The following is an 11,440-nucleotide window of genomic DNA, read 5'->3' as shown; positions in this document are numbered from 1 at the left end:
TTATTAAAATTTTTATCTTTTAAAATTTAATTAATAAATTAAAATTAATAATATTAAAGATGAATAAATGATAAATTTAATTCATATATTCTCAATCTAACTTAGGTTTTGGAAATAAGCAATAAGCGGCAGAAGCGAAGGGAGATTTACGATGGCATTATAAAACAGAGCCGAGAGGAATGCCTAATGCGTAATGTATTTATCTGTTTTTCACGTGGCGGTTTCTTTTAATTACAATTATTAAAAAATCGGAAGTCTCTCACGCACAGCGTCGCCAGCGACAAGACTTGCAGAAAAGCAAATCAGCGACACCTCTCTCTCTCTCACTCCTCTTCCTCCTCCTCTTATCTAATCCGTACGCTCGATTGGTACCTCCATTTCCCCCGCCGATGCAGCACGCGCCGCCGTCACCAATCGCTTTCTCTTCTCTCCATACGATCTGGATCAGAGGTTGATTCTCCCTCTGTTTTTGTCTTTTTCTTTTCTTTTTGTGTTCAAGACACCGACGGGAACAACATGGTGCTGCTTCAATCACTTGCCGCCAACACTGCTTGTGTTCCCCTGGACCTTGTCATTCTCGATGCAGCTATGGCTTCCTTCAACGGCGTTCTAGCTTTCTTAGCCTTTTCGCAGGTGAGCTTAAACCGTTTTTGAATCTTTGCTGTTTGGTTAATTATGATTGCTTCTGGTCTGGACGTTGCAGAAATTGCTCCGTCCCCTCCTCTTCGTTGTTTTCTTTTTGTGATTTATTTGCAGTTATATTCGTTTTTTCGTTCACGAATGATTAGAAATTACCTTCACCGAATTCTCATGGCTTTTTACAACCACTGATTAATTGAAGTCCAAATGCTTACAGAGAAGCTCTAATCAGGCCTAACATTTGGTTTAAGTGATGGTACCGGTGCTTAAGAACGCATTGAAGCACTATTTGACGGGGGACGAGAGGTATTCCTTAAGTGTTCATTTCGGTCGGGAATCCTTTTGCCTCTCTCTCCCGAGAACGAAGGAGAATGTTCGTTTGTTCTTGATATCCAAACGCTAGTTCGATTGTCGAGGGACATTGCCGAACGGAAAGAGGACTTTGTTTTCTCTTTTTTCTTTCACATAGGAGTTTGAGAAGACTGAGACTGTTAAATATTGAAATTCTCTCCAATTTGAAAGGCATTAGGGATAGCAAGCAATCGAGCATGAATTTCATAACTGCATCATAATTTTTCCAACTTAATTATTTTTTAATGACTTGTATAAATTTAGTAAATGTTTCTTCATTCTAAAGAACTTACGGGGAATGAATGATGGAATGCGCTCATGCATTCCCTACCTTGTTTATTACTCTCTAGGTGATGGCTACTGCTGTCTGCTGTGTGTTCATTTAGTGAATGGTTTATCATTAGTACTTTTATCATGCATTAATTATTCTGATTATTATTCCAGCTCATCAGAATTCACATGCGGGGTCAACAGGATGGATGGACGCGTCAAAAAGTAAGTCGTAGTTTTTGTACCCTTTAATTCTCATTTACTGTTAAGTAAGAACTAAGAAGGATTTAAAGTTAAAATATATAACTTTGGAACCGCAAGTAAGATTTGTTCTTAGTCGTTCAAATAAACCAATATGTTTTGAAGTACAGAACTCTATAGCTCCTTGAAGTCTAGGCACAAATAAATGAAGAAGGGTTTCTAACAAGGATTCAATCGCAAGTCTTGATATATATTCTAAGAGAGGCGTGAAATAGTTATAACATATATTCTTAGAATAGTTATCTACTTTTATTTTTTTTTTCCTTTGTTGATTGGAAAAAAAGATGCCTGTCTTCAATGTAAAAGAGATTTTAAATATAACTCGAGCATGAAAGGTTGATTTTCTGGATCAAGTTATCTTTGACACTTACTCTGGGAGGCTAAACCTCGAGCCTCACGATGGAATCTTAACGAAAATGAATATTTGAAAGTGGACTCAATTGCCTCAGAAGTCAGTTACCATGGGACTGCTAGGTTGTATTCATGATAGTTTGGTTATTATGATACTAGTCATTAATTTTTTCTAGTTGTAATGTGACGTTTGGGGAAATTGGAGTTACTTTCCATTGTAAACCATTTTGATGCATTATATGTTTATAACTGAATCTATTGCATTAGTATTATTTTGTTTATTTTTATATATATGGTGCAGTATGTTCGTGTATGAAGTAAACAATCTCGTTTTCTTTTTATAAGCTTATGATTTGCACTTTAAACTTTATCTTAGCTTTTGGGACAATGATATTCATTCCCATTATTACTTGTCTTTGTCTAATGTGTAATGGTGCATGTGAAAGCCATGTAGTCTTTCTGCAATATGGTTATTACTTTCTCCTTTTAATATATCTGATAAAAGATCACATTTCTCTTTGAAATGAGTTGTCATTTGCCAACTCTGTTCTATTTTATTGTTAAAATTCTCACTATGCGATTGTAATATTTTTCTGGAATTCAACTTGCAGGCAGTTCATCTGATGATAGGCTCTTCTAACTTGGGTAAGGACATACCAGTTAAGATGACCAATTATCCTATATAGTTGCTACCCATACCCATATATTCCTGTTACTAGGATCAAATCTATGTTTGATATTGCATTTGGATCAACCCGGTCCATATTATAAATAGAATTTAAGGCATCATATTGAAAATGTTATAAAGAATTTTGGCGTACTAAGTCTATCATTGTTGTTCCTGCCATTTGCGAGACTGAGGGATCAAGTTGTGGTAGGCTTGTTTTTTGGCCATTTTGTGGGGTGTTTGGATTGGGAGGAATAGCAAAATTTTATGGGAATTGAGAAGACTTTGGGGAAATTTGGGAGTTGGTTAGATTTAATACCTCTCTTTGGGTGTGGGCATCTAAGAATTTTTGTAATTACCGGTTAGTATTATTTGAATTAGGATCTATTCTTATAGGCGGCTCCCCTTTTGTCAAGCTTGTTTTTTGTAGGCCCCTTGTATATTCTTTCATTTATTCTCAGTGAAAGCATGGTTTCTTATTAAAAAAAAAAAACATTGCATAATTACTCGTAGTCGAACTTTTATTGTACACTTGTATGAATGCCGATCTGCCAGTTACACATTGGTAACAAGTCCTTAACTTTGTACCATGTTGTTCTTTGTTTATTTTGTTTCCTGTTCTGGATGCTCTTATCAGGGCACGATTTAGGCTGCTGAACATAACACCATGTTAATTTGTGGACCTTGATCATTTATTTGCAGGCTATATGATTTATTTCATATTTGCACTTGTTGCTACTTTTGAACTCTGGAATTGCGGGTCTCATGTTTTTGGATTTGTCCTCATGGGTATGCTTTCAACAGTTGTTATAATTTTGTGTCCGTAGATGTAGGATATACTAATGATTTTGAACGGAATTGTTCTTGGCTCTTGCAGCTTTCCCTAAAATACTGTTTCTAGCAGCTTTTCTCCTACTTCTTTCTTTCTGGTAAGTTTCCATCATTTTCCAATGTAAAAGCCTCTATTCTTGAATTTGGTAATCTACCTATCCTTTTATGATTTTGTTTTTTTGATCAGTCCTTTTATTGTTTCAAAAGTTTCAAGCATTAGATTGTGATAGAATCTGTCTATTATTTATGTATGAGAGGGAAATAACAGAGCCGAGGGAGTATTCGAGAGCTCCCGTTTCTCTCCTACAGACGCCTATAGACTCAGCAACATCAAGAATGATCCCCCCTTCTCCTAAGGACAGACCTATAAACATAACCAACAATACCCCAAAATACCCTCTAACTGATTCTAGTCCTCCGTGCATAATACCGTAACAAACCTGAGCCCACGTAGTCTAACTTCCTCTATTCTTTCTTCTTTCCCTTCCTCCTAGCATACGTCTTCGTAATAGGAGGTCTATCAGATTGCTTATTCAAAGATTATTTAAAAATCATTCTGTCGTAATAAGTGGACATTTTGATGAATACTCTAGTCTTTCGAGTCAGTTTTAACTGATCTAATTGGTCAGGCACAAACATATTTGCATCTTTCTTAGCTTCAGGGTCTAGTGATATGTTCATTTCTTGTATGTGTTCAAACCCGATTATGCCCCTTAGAGAAGTATAAATTTTTAAGCTCCTTTCTAGTTGTGCTCGTAGATTTGAAAATATGATGCTACTGGCTAAAGTTGGATATTAATGCTGTTATGGTAGCATGCATTTTTTTAATTAAAATTTTATTTCATTCAAATGACAGTGCAGTGTAATTTATATGGTATATGTATGCTTCTATTGTATATGATATCATAGGGTCGACCTTTGCCATCAGGCAAACGATGAAGAGGATGACGACGACGATGAAGAAAATAGCACTCAACAGGCCTTGTTGGAAAATTCAAAGAACAAACCTGGTTCATCAAATGTAGATGGCCATCGAAGATGTTGCGGATTTCCTGCTACTCATCTTGGAAGTAGGCAAAAAATTGTAATTGTGGTAAATGTGGAACACTTAATTATTATCATTTATTTGTGTGAAGTGTAATGAGGTCGTATACAATTTGCTCATCTGATATTTATTTTTTTCTGTAATTACTTAGGAATATTAATTTGAATCTTATATCAGCCATCCCTCACCTTCAGGTTGTCATACTGGTATTTATCCTCATGGTGGCAGTTTCTGTTCTGATCTGGATTGGGGCAGGACAAAATCCTATTGATTCTACAGCTGTTGCCAGGGTACGAATGACTTTTCACTCATGAATCTGGTTGTGATGTACAAATTGTCTAAAATTCAGTTGTTACGGATACAGAACTCCTAATCAGAGTATCCAGAAAGAACGACATGGCAGTTAAATTGACTAAAAAATCTTTACAATACGAGTAAATAATAGAGTCGAAGCATTCTCTAATTGATTAGGAAACCTTAAATAGAGTTCATTTCCAACTATCATGGGATGACCTAGTGGTCAATGAGGACTAATGTAAATAGCAAAGAGCTTAGAGGGAATGGGTTCAAACTATGTGGCCACCTACCTAGGATAATATCCTACGAATTACCTTGTCAACCAAATGTAGTAGGGTCCAAATGTAGTAGGGTCAGGCGGTTGGCCTGTGATTAGTCGAGGTGCGTGCAAGCTGATCCGGACACACGGATTTAAAAAAAAAGGGTTCATTTCCTATTGGATAGAGAGTTCATTATTATCCTTTGTTAATAACACCCAATTCGACATTCTTATAGTAATTGGCTGTATTAATCATTAATATAATGAACTAAAAAATATAATGAACTAAAAAAAGGAAAGAACTAGTATAAAATTGTTATGACTACAAGTATATTACTTTTCTTTTCCTTGGGTAAAGTTAGTATTAGTACTTAATGTAATATTCTTAATCAAAGCACAGGTTAGAGCCATATTTCTTGTGCTGTGTGAAAATTGAAAATATGTTTTCATTTTGTAGCTATTTGTTAGTTCTATGCTGAACTTTTAGTTCCATACTTCTTTCCTGCAGGTATCTGATCCTGTAGTTATATGTATTTATATAATTCTATTGAGTCCTAATTGCTGTTTATGCCAACATCTCTTCTGTTCAGGTGTATGAAGACTTTCTTGCTGTTACAGTCCTCCTATCAGGAGGTGCCCTAGGTTTCTATGGTGAGCAAATTTGCCAGATAGTTTTTGGTTTTCTTCTTGTCAGTTTGCAATTTTTTGATAAGATATTCTTGGCAGTTTGCATTTGATGTTTAACTTTTTTTTTTTTAATATCCTTTATATCCAATTCTGATTTCTCTTTCTTCTCTCTCGAAATATTTTCAGGTTTCATGTTATTTTATAGATTGATAAAAGTACGTTCTGAGGAAGCCTCTTCCGAGATGAAGAAGGTATTGGATTGATAAGTTATATAACTGCCATCTATTCTTCCCTGTCTCCTGTATGTTGAAGTGCTATTTCCTGAATGCACATGGCTGTGGATGGGAAACCCACGAAGAATTAAATTGCTTAAAAATTCAAAGTCGAAATGATGATCCACAAACTATAAGAATACGATGTAGCATCTTTTTCTGAAATCTGAGAAATCTCAAGATTCTGGGCATTATTCTATTACATGCAGGTTGGTGGGCTAGCAGTTGTCTGTGTTGTGTGTTTTACATCAAGTGCTCTGGTAGATCTTCTTACAGATATTCCTGTAAGTTGTCAACTGTCTCTTTATGTGTATGAACCTCATTGGTTGTCAATGAGTTCATATTTGTATGTTCCTTCTAAGTTTCTAACTTCTCTATCACTTATGATAGCTTTCCTATAATTGGCGCTTCATGAGAACAAATGGAGTAAATGCCCTAGTCCTTTTGATTTTGTACTTCTGCATGGGTAAGTCCTTTTGATTTCTTTTATAGTTTTTATGAATCTGGGTTCTAAACTGTTTATGAGTATCATATAATAGTCTAGTTAGTCCTGAGTTACTTTAAACGATGGATTTTGATATCCCAGAGAAAAGTATTCGTGCAAGTTTACTTTTGAAGTATATCTGGTGTTTTTTAATTCTTTTTGGTACGATTAGTTAAGTGTTTTTGTAGACTTATTTGGGATTGGATATCCTTTTTGAATATATATCCCTGATAATAGATTGCAGTGCTACTTTTCATTAATTAGTGAGCTTTTCTGTGTACCTTTGTTTATTTTTCTCCAAATTTGTTTGCTTGATAGGTTCTTTGATTCCATCAGCCTTTTTATTGTGGATTATGAGAGAGCTGCCACCTCCTAAAAAAATTCAGAGACAAGAAGAATCGAGGGCAATAGCTTTTATAAGCCATGGGGCAGCTGATGCAAATCCTCAGCGTTGGGCTGATGTAACTCGTTCAAAGAATCAGGTTTCTTGCCTATCCTCTTCTGAAGTATCAACATTATCTTTTCCGAGTTGACATGTTTTGTTCTTGATTTATTACTTGTGAAAGTAAAAAGTAAGACTCCTGCATGTAGACTAATGAATGGATCGAACAAAGTGGTGACTTTTCACCTTAAAAGTTGCTATCTAGTAAATCTGATGCAGGGGCATCCTAACCACTCCAATTTCTTCCTTCAGTACTTCTCATAAAAGCTTAATGTTTTCTTTACCACTTCCGTTTTGATCCTTGATTACTGTTAGTTTTGAGCTTGGCTTTTGCGTGTCTCATTTTGGTCAATAACTCTTTTCCTTCTTAGGATAAAACCCTTAAAAGAACAAGAATAGAACCTTTCTTGGCAGATTATTCTTGACGGCTTATGGAGAGGCTTCGTAACCTCTTTCTTTCTTCTTGTTTGTTCTTGATCTCGTTGTACTAATTTAGAGCATTGGCTTTTCTTGAGGTGATGTCCAGTAATTAAAGCCAACTCCCACATCATAGACGGCCGACAAGGGTCAAGACAAAAATTAGACCCATGTACATGAAAAATTAAGCATCTATTGACACCGTTAGGGTAAGAAATGAACTTCCATTCAGTACTCGGCCTGCAGCCCAATGCTTGACCCCTGCTCATGGATACCATTGATATGAGACGATTTCACTGGTTAAATGGAATGTAGAACAAAAGGGAGCCTTCATTCGGGTAATTAGAAAAAGGTCTTCCAACTAGTGCAAAAATGATAAATAGAACAATTATAAAAGGGACTATATCTCTAACACCTAGTGGCAACTGCAAAAAGGAGTTCCTTCCAAAAAGTATCAATCGAAATTTCTCTCGGAAAAAACTCCACTATTTCTTCCCAGCCATAAAGATTATAAAAAGGCTCTACTAAATGTGAGCCATATAATTTCACTTCTTTTCTAAATGGATGCCCATATAAAATGAGAGCAAAGATGCCTTTAATGTCATTTGGAGGAGTCGCCAATTGAAGGTACTGAAGATAGTTGTTCAGAAATTGCAGGTGTAACTATGTAAAGGCAATTGAAGAAAATATGGCATTGAGATTCTGAGCTTGCTTTATAAAGGTAGAATTGTTTGGGGAGGGGCAATTGGCATATTTCTTTGGACCTTGTGTCGAGTGTTCTGCTGCCAAGGAACAGCTCCCACAGAAAAACGTCTATTTTTCCTGATGGGGTGGAGGACTTTCCAAATAACTTTGTATTGACCGGGATGAAAGTGAAGAGATCTTTGTTGAAGGATCCCGATTTGGCACAATTGCACGACCATCTTCGAAAGAGGGGGAGACATCTTTCAGGATGTTGGTGAGGGAGATCCATTCTTGAACTTGGAGATCTTTCCCATTTCTTTGAACGAAGAAATTTTTTTTAAACATACAAGTGTAAACAATCAGGAATGGAGGATTGGTTAAGCCTCATGTCTGCTCTTCATGGCATTTATCCTCAACATTTGATAAGAGTTATGGACTCGAGATAGTTCTGGGAGCTTTTTTTGTTACTCTCCTTCCCAAAGCTTATTCAACAGCAAGGTTTCTCCATAGAGATCTTATTGAATCAATGATGTCCTATGGAAAGGAAGGTATGCCAAGAACATTGATGTATTCTTGCGGATCACTCTGGATGCATGGCTAAATATGAATGATAAGTTCATGAAAGGCATGTCCTCTAATCAGAATGGTGCTTTGTAAGATGCACAGTGAATTGCTGCCTAATTATTCCTACAGTTTCCTGTTACTTCACAGCTCTGGTGGAAGCTTTTTTAGATTCTCGATGTTAATCTTGCTCTTCCTAATTCAGCTTCTCAAAGTTTGCTTATTCTTTGTGGGGATTCATTGTTATAAGAGGCTTATTTGGGATTGTTTGGTTAGATAGGAATTGACGTACTTTCAGGAGCAAAGGTTGTGGATGAATCTTGGCAATTGGCATTATATACTGCTTTTTGCTTGATGTCCTACTAACCATATTTTCTGGAAGCTTCATTAAGAGATTTAGTAAAAGTGTTGCTCCTATTAATTAATAGCATGCATGAGTAAAGTAATTTTGTTCCATCCATTCTTTTAATTCTTCTAATTATTTATGAACTGAATGTATGGTGAGAAGAAAGACGCCAAATGACCTTTCACTGCACATTGCAGGTTACCAGAGCAAGCCCCATATAATGAGACATTTAAGGACATACCACTGATTAAGGCTGCTTATCTTATGTTACATGAAAGAAATTATGACCAGAGATACAGAACCTAACATTTGGGACGAGTGTTAAGAGTTTGACCATGCTGCGAGCGACGCCTGTATATTTCAACAAAAAGTTGATGACTGACATCAAATGTGAGAGTAATCAAAACTGCAGCTGGATACACAGAAGCTTTTATATGTTTTTCCTTTCCCCTCTTCTTTTCCCTTTTCCTTTGCACATAGTAGCCAAGGATTGCACATTTTCTATGAGGGAAAAATGTTGTACAATTTTTGCTTCCCTAGAAGCTTGAAAGTTTTGCAGATTATGTTGTAAAATTACCCTTCTGCACCGCAACCTTGTTCTGATGGGTACTCATATTATGATGGTTGAGTATGTTAAAGCCTAGGGTATATACCAGTAACCAGCAATTTCTAACGAGTGGAGCAATTTATTTTACACTTACGTGAATACTCTCTCTTTCTCTCTGCGTCCTAAAAATGCCCTTACTTTTACCCTGGAAACAGGACAGCTCACTCAATTATAGATTTCTCTACTTTTATCTCGCACATTAATTTATCATCTTTTTAGTTTTAATTTGAAGAGAGTGTCATTTCTAATTTGCAGTATTGTTGTGAAACACGATTGTGCACCTAGGTGAAAGAACGATTATCACTTTACCTTAAAGATGTATGTAGCTAAATTATGACTCACTCATATAATTTAGTTTATAATCAACCACCATAACCAAATCTAAAATCTTGAGAAATTAGAGAACCACATGGACTGCAATCTCCTCATCCTTATCAGAATGCTCGTGAAATCAAAGATAGAGTTTACGTGGAGTTTTCGTATTGGCTGAGATGTGAAATAGCAAAATATCGCAATTGGAAGTTGCTGTGCTCCACATGAAAGGCAGAGAAAGAAGCAAGAAGCAACTTGTGGAGCAGAGGATGCCAAGTACAAAGCTATGCCCCATTGTCCATGGCCAAAAAAATCTCCCCAATTTCATCTTCTCCAATGAGAAAACAGATAGAGATCTCAGCAGGATAAGAACCCAATTATTTTTTGTATCTATAAAACAAACCCCAATTCAATTAATTCCTCTCACTTCACTCTCCCCTTCACAAACTTGAGTTGAGTTCCAGAAAAATGGCAGCTTCATCAATGGCTCTATCTTCCCCTTCTCTGGCGGGCCAAGCCGTCAAATTGGCCCCCTCCGCCTCCGACCTCCTCGGCGACGGACGTGTCACCATGAGGAAAACTGCGGGCCGGCCCAAGCCCGTCTCATCCGGAAGCCCATGGTACGGCCCAGACCGCGTCAAGTACTTGGGCCCCTTCTCCGGCGAGCCCCCCTCCTACCTCACCGGCGAGTTCCCCGGCGACTACGGCTGGGACACCGCCGGCCTCTCCGCCGACCCGGAGACCTTCGCCAAGAACCGCGAGCTCGAGGTGATCCACTCGAGATGGGCCATGCTTGGGGCCTTGGGCTGCGTCTTCCCGGAGCTCCTCTCCCGCAACGGCGTGAAGTTCGGCGAGGCCGTGTGGTTCAAGGCTGGCTCACAGATCTTCAGCGAAGGTGGGCTCGACTATTTGGGGAACCCGAGCCTGATCCATGCCCAGAGCATTTTGGCGATTTGGGCCTCTCAAGTTGTGTTAATGGGCGCAGTAGAGGGCTACAGAATCGCCGGTGGGCCTCTCGGTGAGGTCACCGACCCAATCTATCCAGGTGGAAGCTTCGACCCATTGGGCCTTGCCGATGACCCAGAAGCTTTTGCAGAGTTGAAGGTGAAGGAGCTTAAGAATGGGAGATTGGCCATGTTTTCGATGTTTGGATTCTTCGTACAGGCCATTGTCACCGGAAAGGGGCCTTTGGAAAACTTGGCCGACCATTTGGCTGATCCTGTTAACAACAATGCTTGGGCCTATGCCACTAACTTTGTGCCGGGAAAGTGAGCACTACGAGAGTTGCTTGTTTGTGTTTGTAATGTAATGTCAAATGTGAGGAGAATATTTGGGTTTCGATGCAATGAAATTTAGCTTCTTTTTTCAACCCTCTCGAATTGATGCTTGTTTAAGCTTGCCTTTGCTAAGACACCGAGAATTACGTGAAAAGTCTCTCGGCGTAAAGAGAAAAGTCATGAGATAACTCTGAAAAACATCCACAATAAATACATCAGGCTAGAGTCCGCTAACAACTGGTACACAAAAATACACTTACCTACAAAAATATGGAACATAAAAGTAAGGAGAGGTTTTACAATACAAAAAAACCTAATCAAAAGGGAAACAAATTTATTCGAAAGTTCTCTAGCATTTGTTTCTTCTCCTTGCTTCTTTTTTTACGCAGGTCAGGGAGATACTAAGTTGTTTTCTTTTTTATTTTTCAATATTTATCGAA

The 11,440-nt window shown here is 37.8% G+C and overlaps 2 protein-coding genes across 3 annotated transcripts; both read left to right on the top strand.

Moving 5' to 3' along the window:
* Positions 1–212: 212 nt before the first annotated feature.
* CAND3 (tobamovirus multiplication protein) lies at positions 213–9,498 on the top strand. 2 transcript variants are annotated; one of them, XM_088120627.1, is made up of 13 exons: positions 213–633; positions 1,435–1,485; positions 2,484–2,517; positions 3,242–3,328; positions 3,417–3,468; positions 4,280–4,463; positions 4,610–4,705; positions 5,562–5,622; positions 5,785–5,849; positions 6,080–6,154; positions 6,261–6,336; positions 6,673–6,836; positions 7,862–8,912. In XM_088120627.1, the coding sequence occupies exons 1-13, from the start codon at positions 517–519 to the stop codon at positions 7,874–7,876; spliced, it is 1,077 nt and encodes a 358-aa protein (XP_087976753.1). In that variant the 5' UTR covers positions 213–516; the 3' UTR covers positions 7,877–8,912. The 2 variants fall into 2 exon arrangements, with proteins under 2 accessions (XP_087976753.1, XP_022149697.1); XM_022294005.2 differs by lacking the exon at positions 7,862–8,912 and adding an exon at positions 9,002–9,498 and having other exon boundaries at positions 217–633.
* Positions 9,499–10,134: 636 nt separating this feature from the next.
* On the top strand, positions 10,135–11,092 carry LOC148212701 (chlorophyll a-b binding protein of LHCII type I, chloroplastic-like). The gene has a single exon (XM_088120628.1). The coding sequence runs from the start codon at positions 10,192–10,194 to the stop codon at positions 10,993–10,995; it is 804 nt and encodes a 267-aa protein (XP_087976754.1). The 5' UTR covers positions 10,135–10,191; the 3' UTR covers positions 10,996–11,092.
* The last annotated feature ends 348 nt before the right edge of the window (positions 11,093–11,440 follow it).

The sequence above is a fragment of the Momordica charantia genome (assembly GCF_013281855.1).
Source record: "Momordica charantia cultivar OHB3-1 chromosome 2 unlocalized genomic scaffold, Mcharantia_2.0 BLBB01000002.1, whole genome shotgun sequence".
Classification (NCBI taxonomy): domain Eukaryota; kingdom Viridiplantae; phylum Streptophyta; class Magnoliopsida; order Cucurbitales; family Cucurbitaceae; genus Momordica; species Momordica charantia.
The sequence above is the reverse complement of the archived record's forward strand: the minus strand, read 5'-3'. Positions and strand labels throughout refer to the sequence as shown.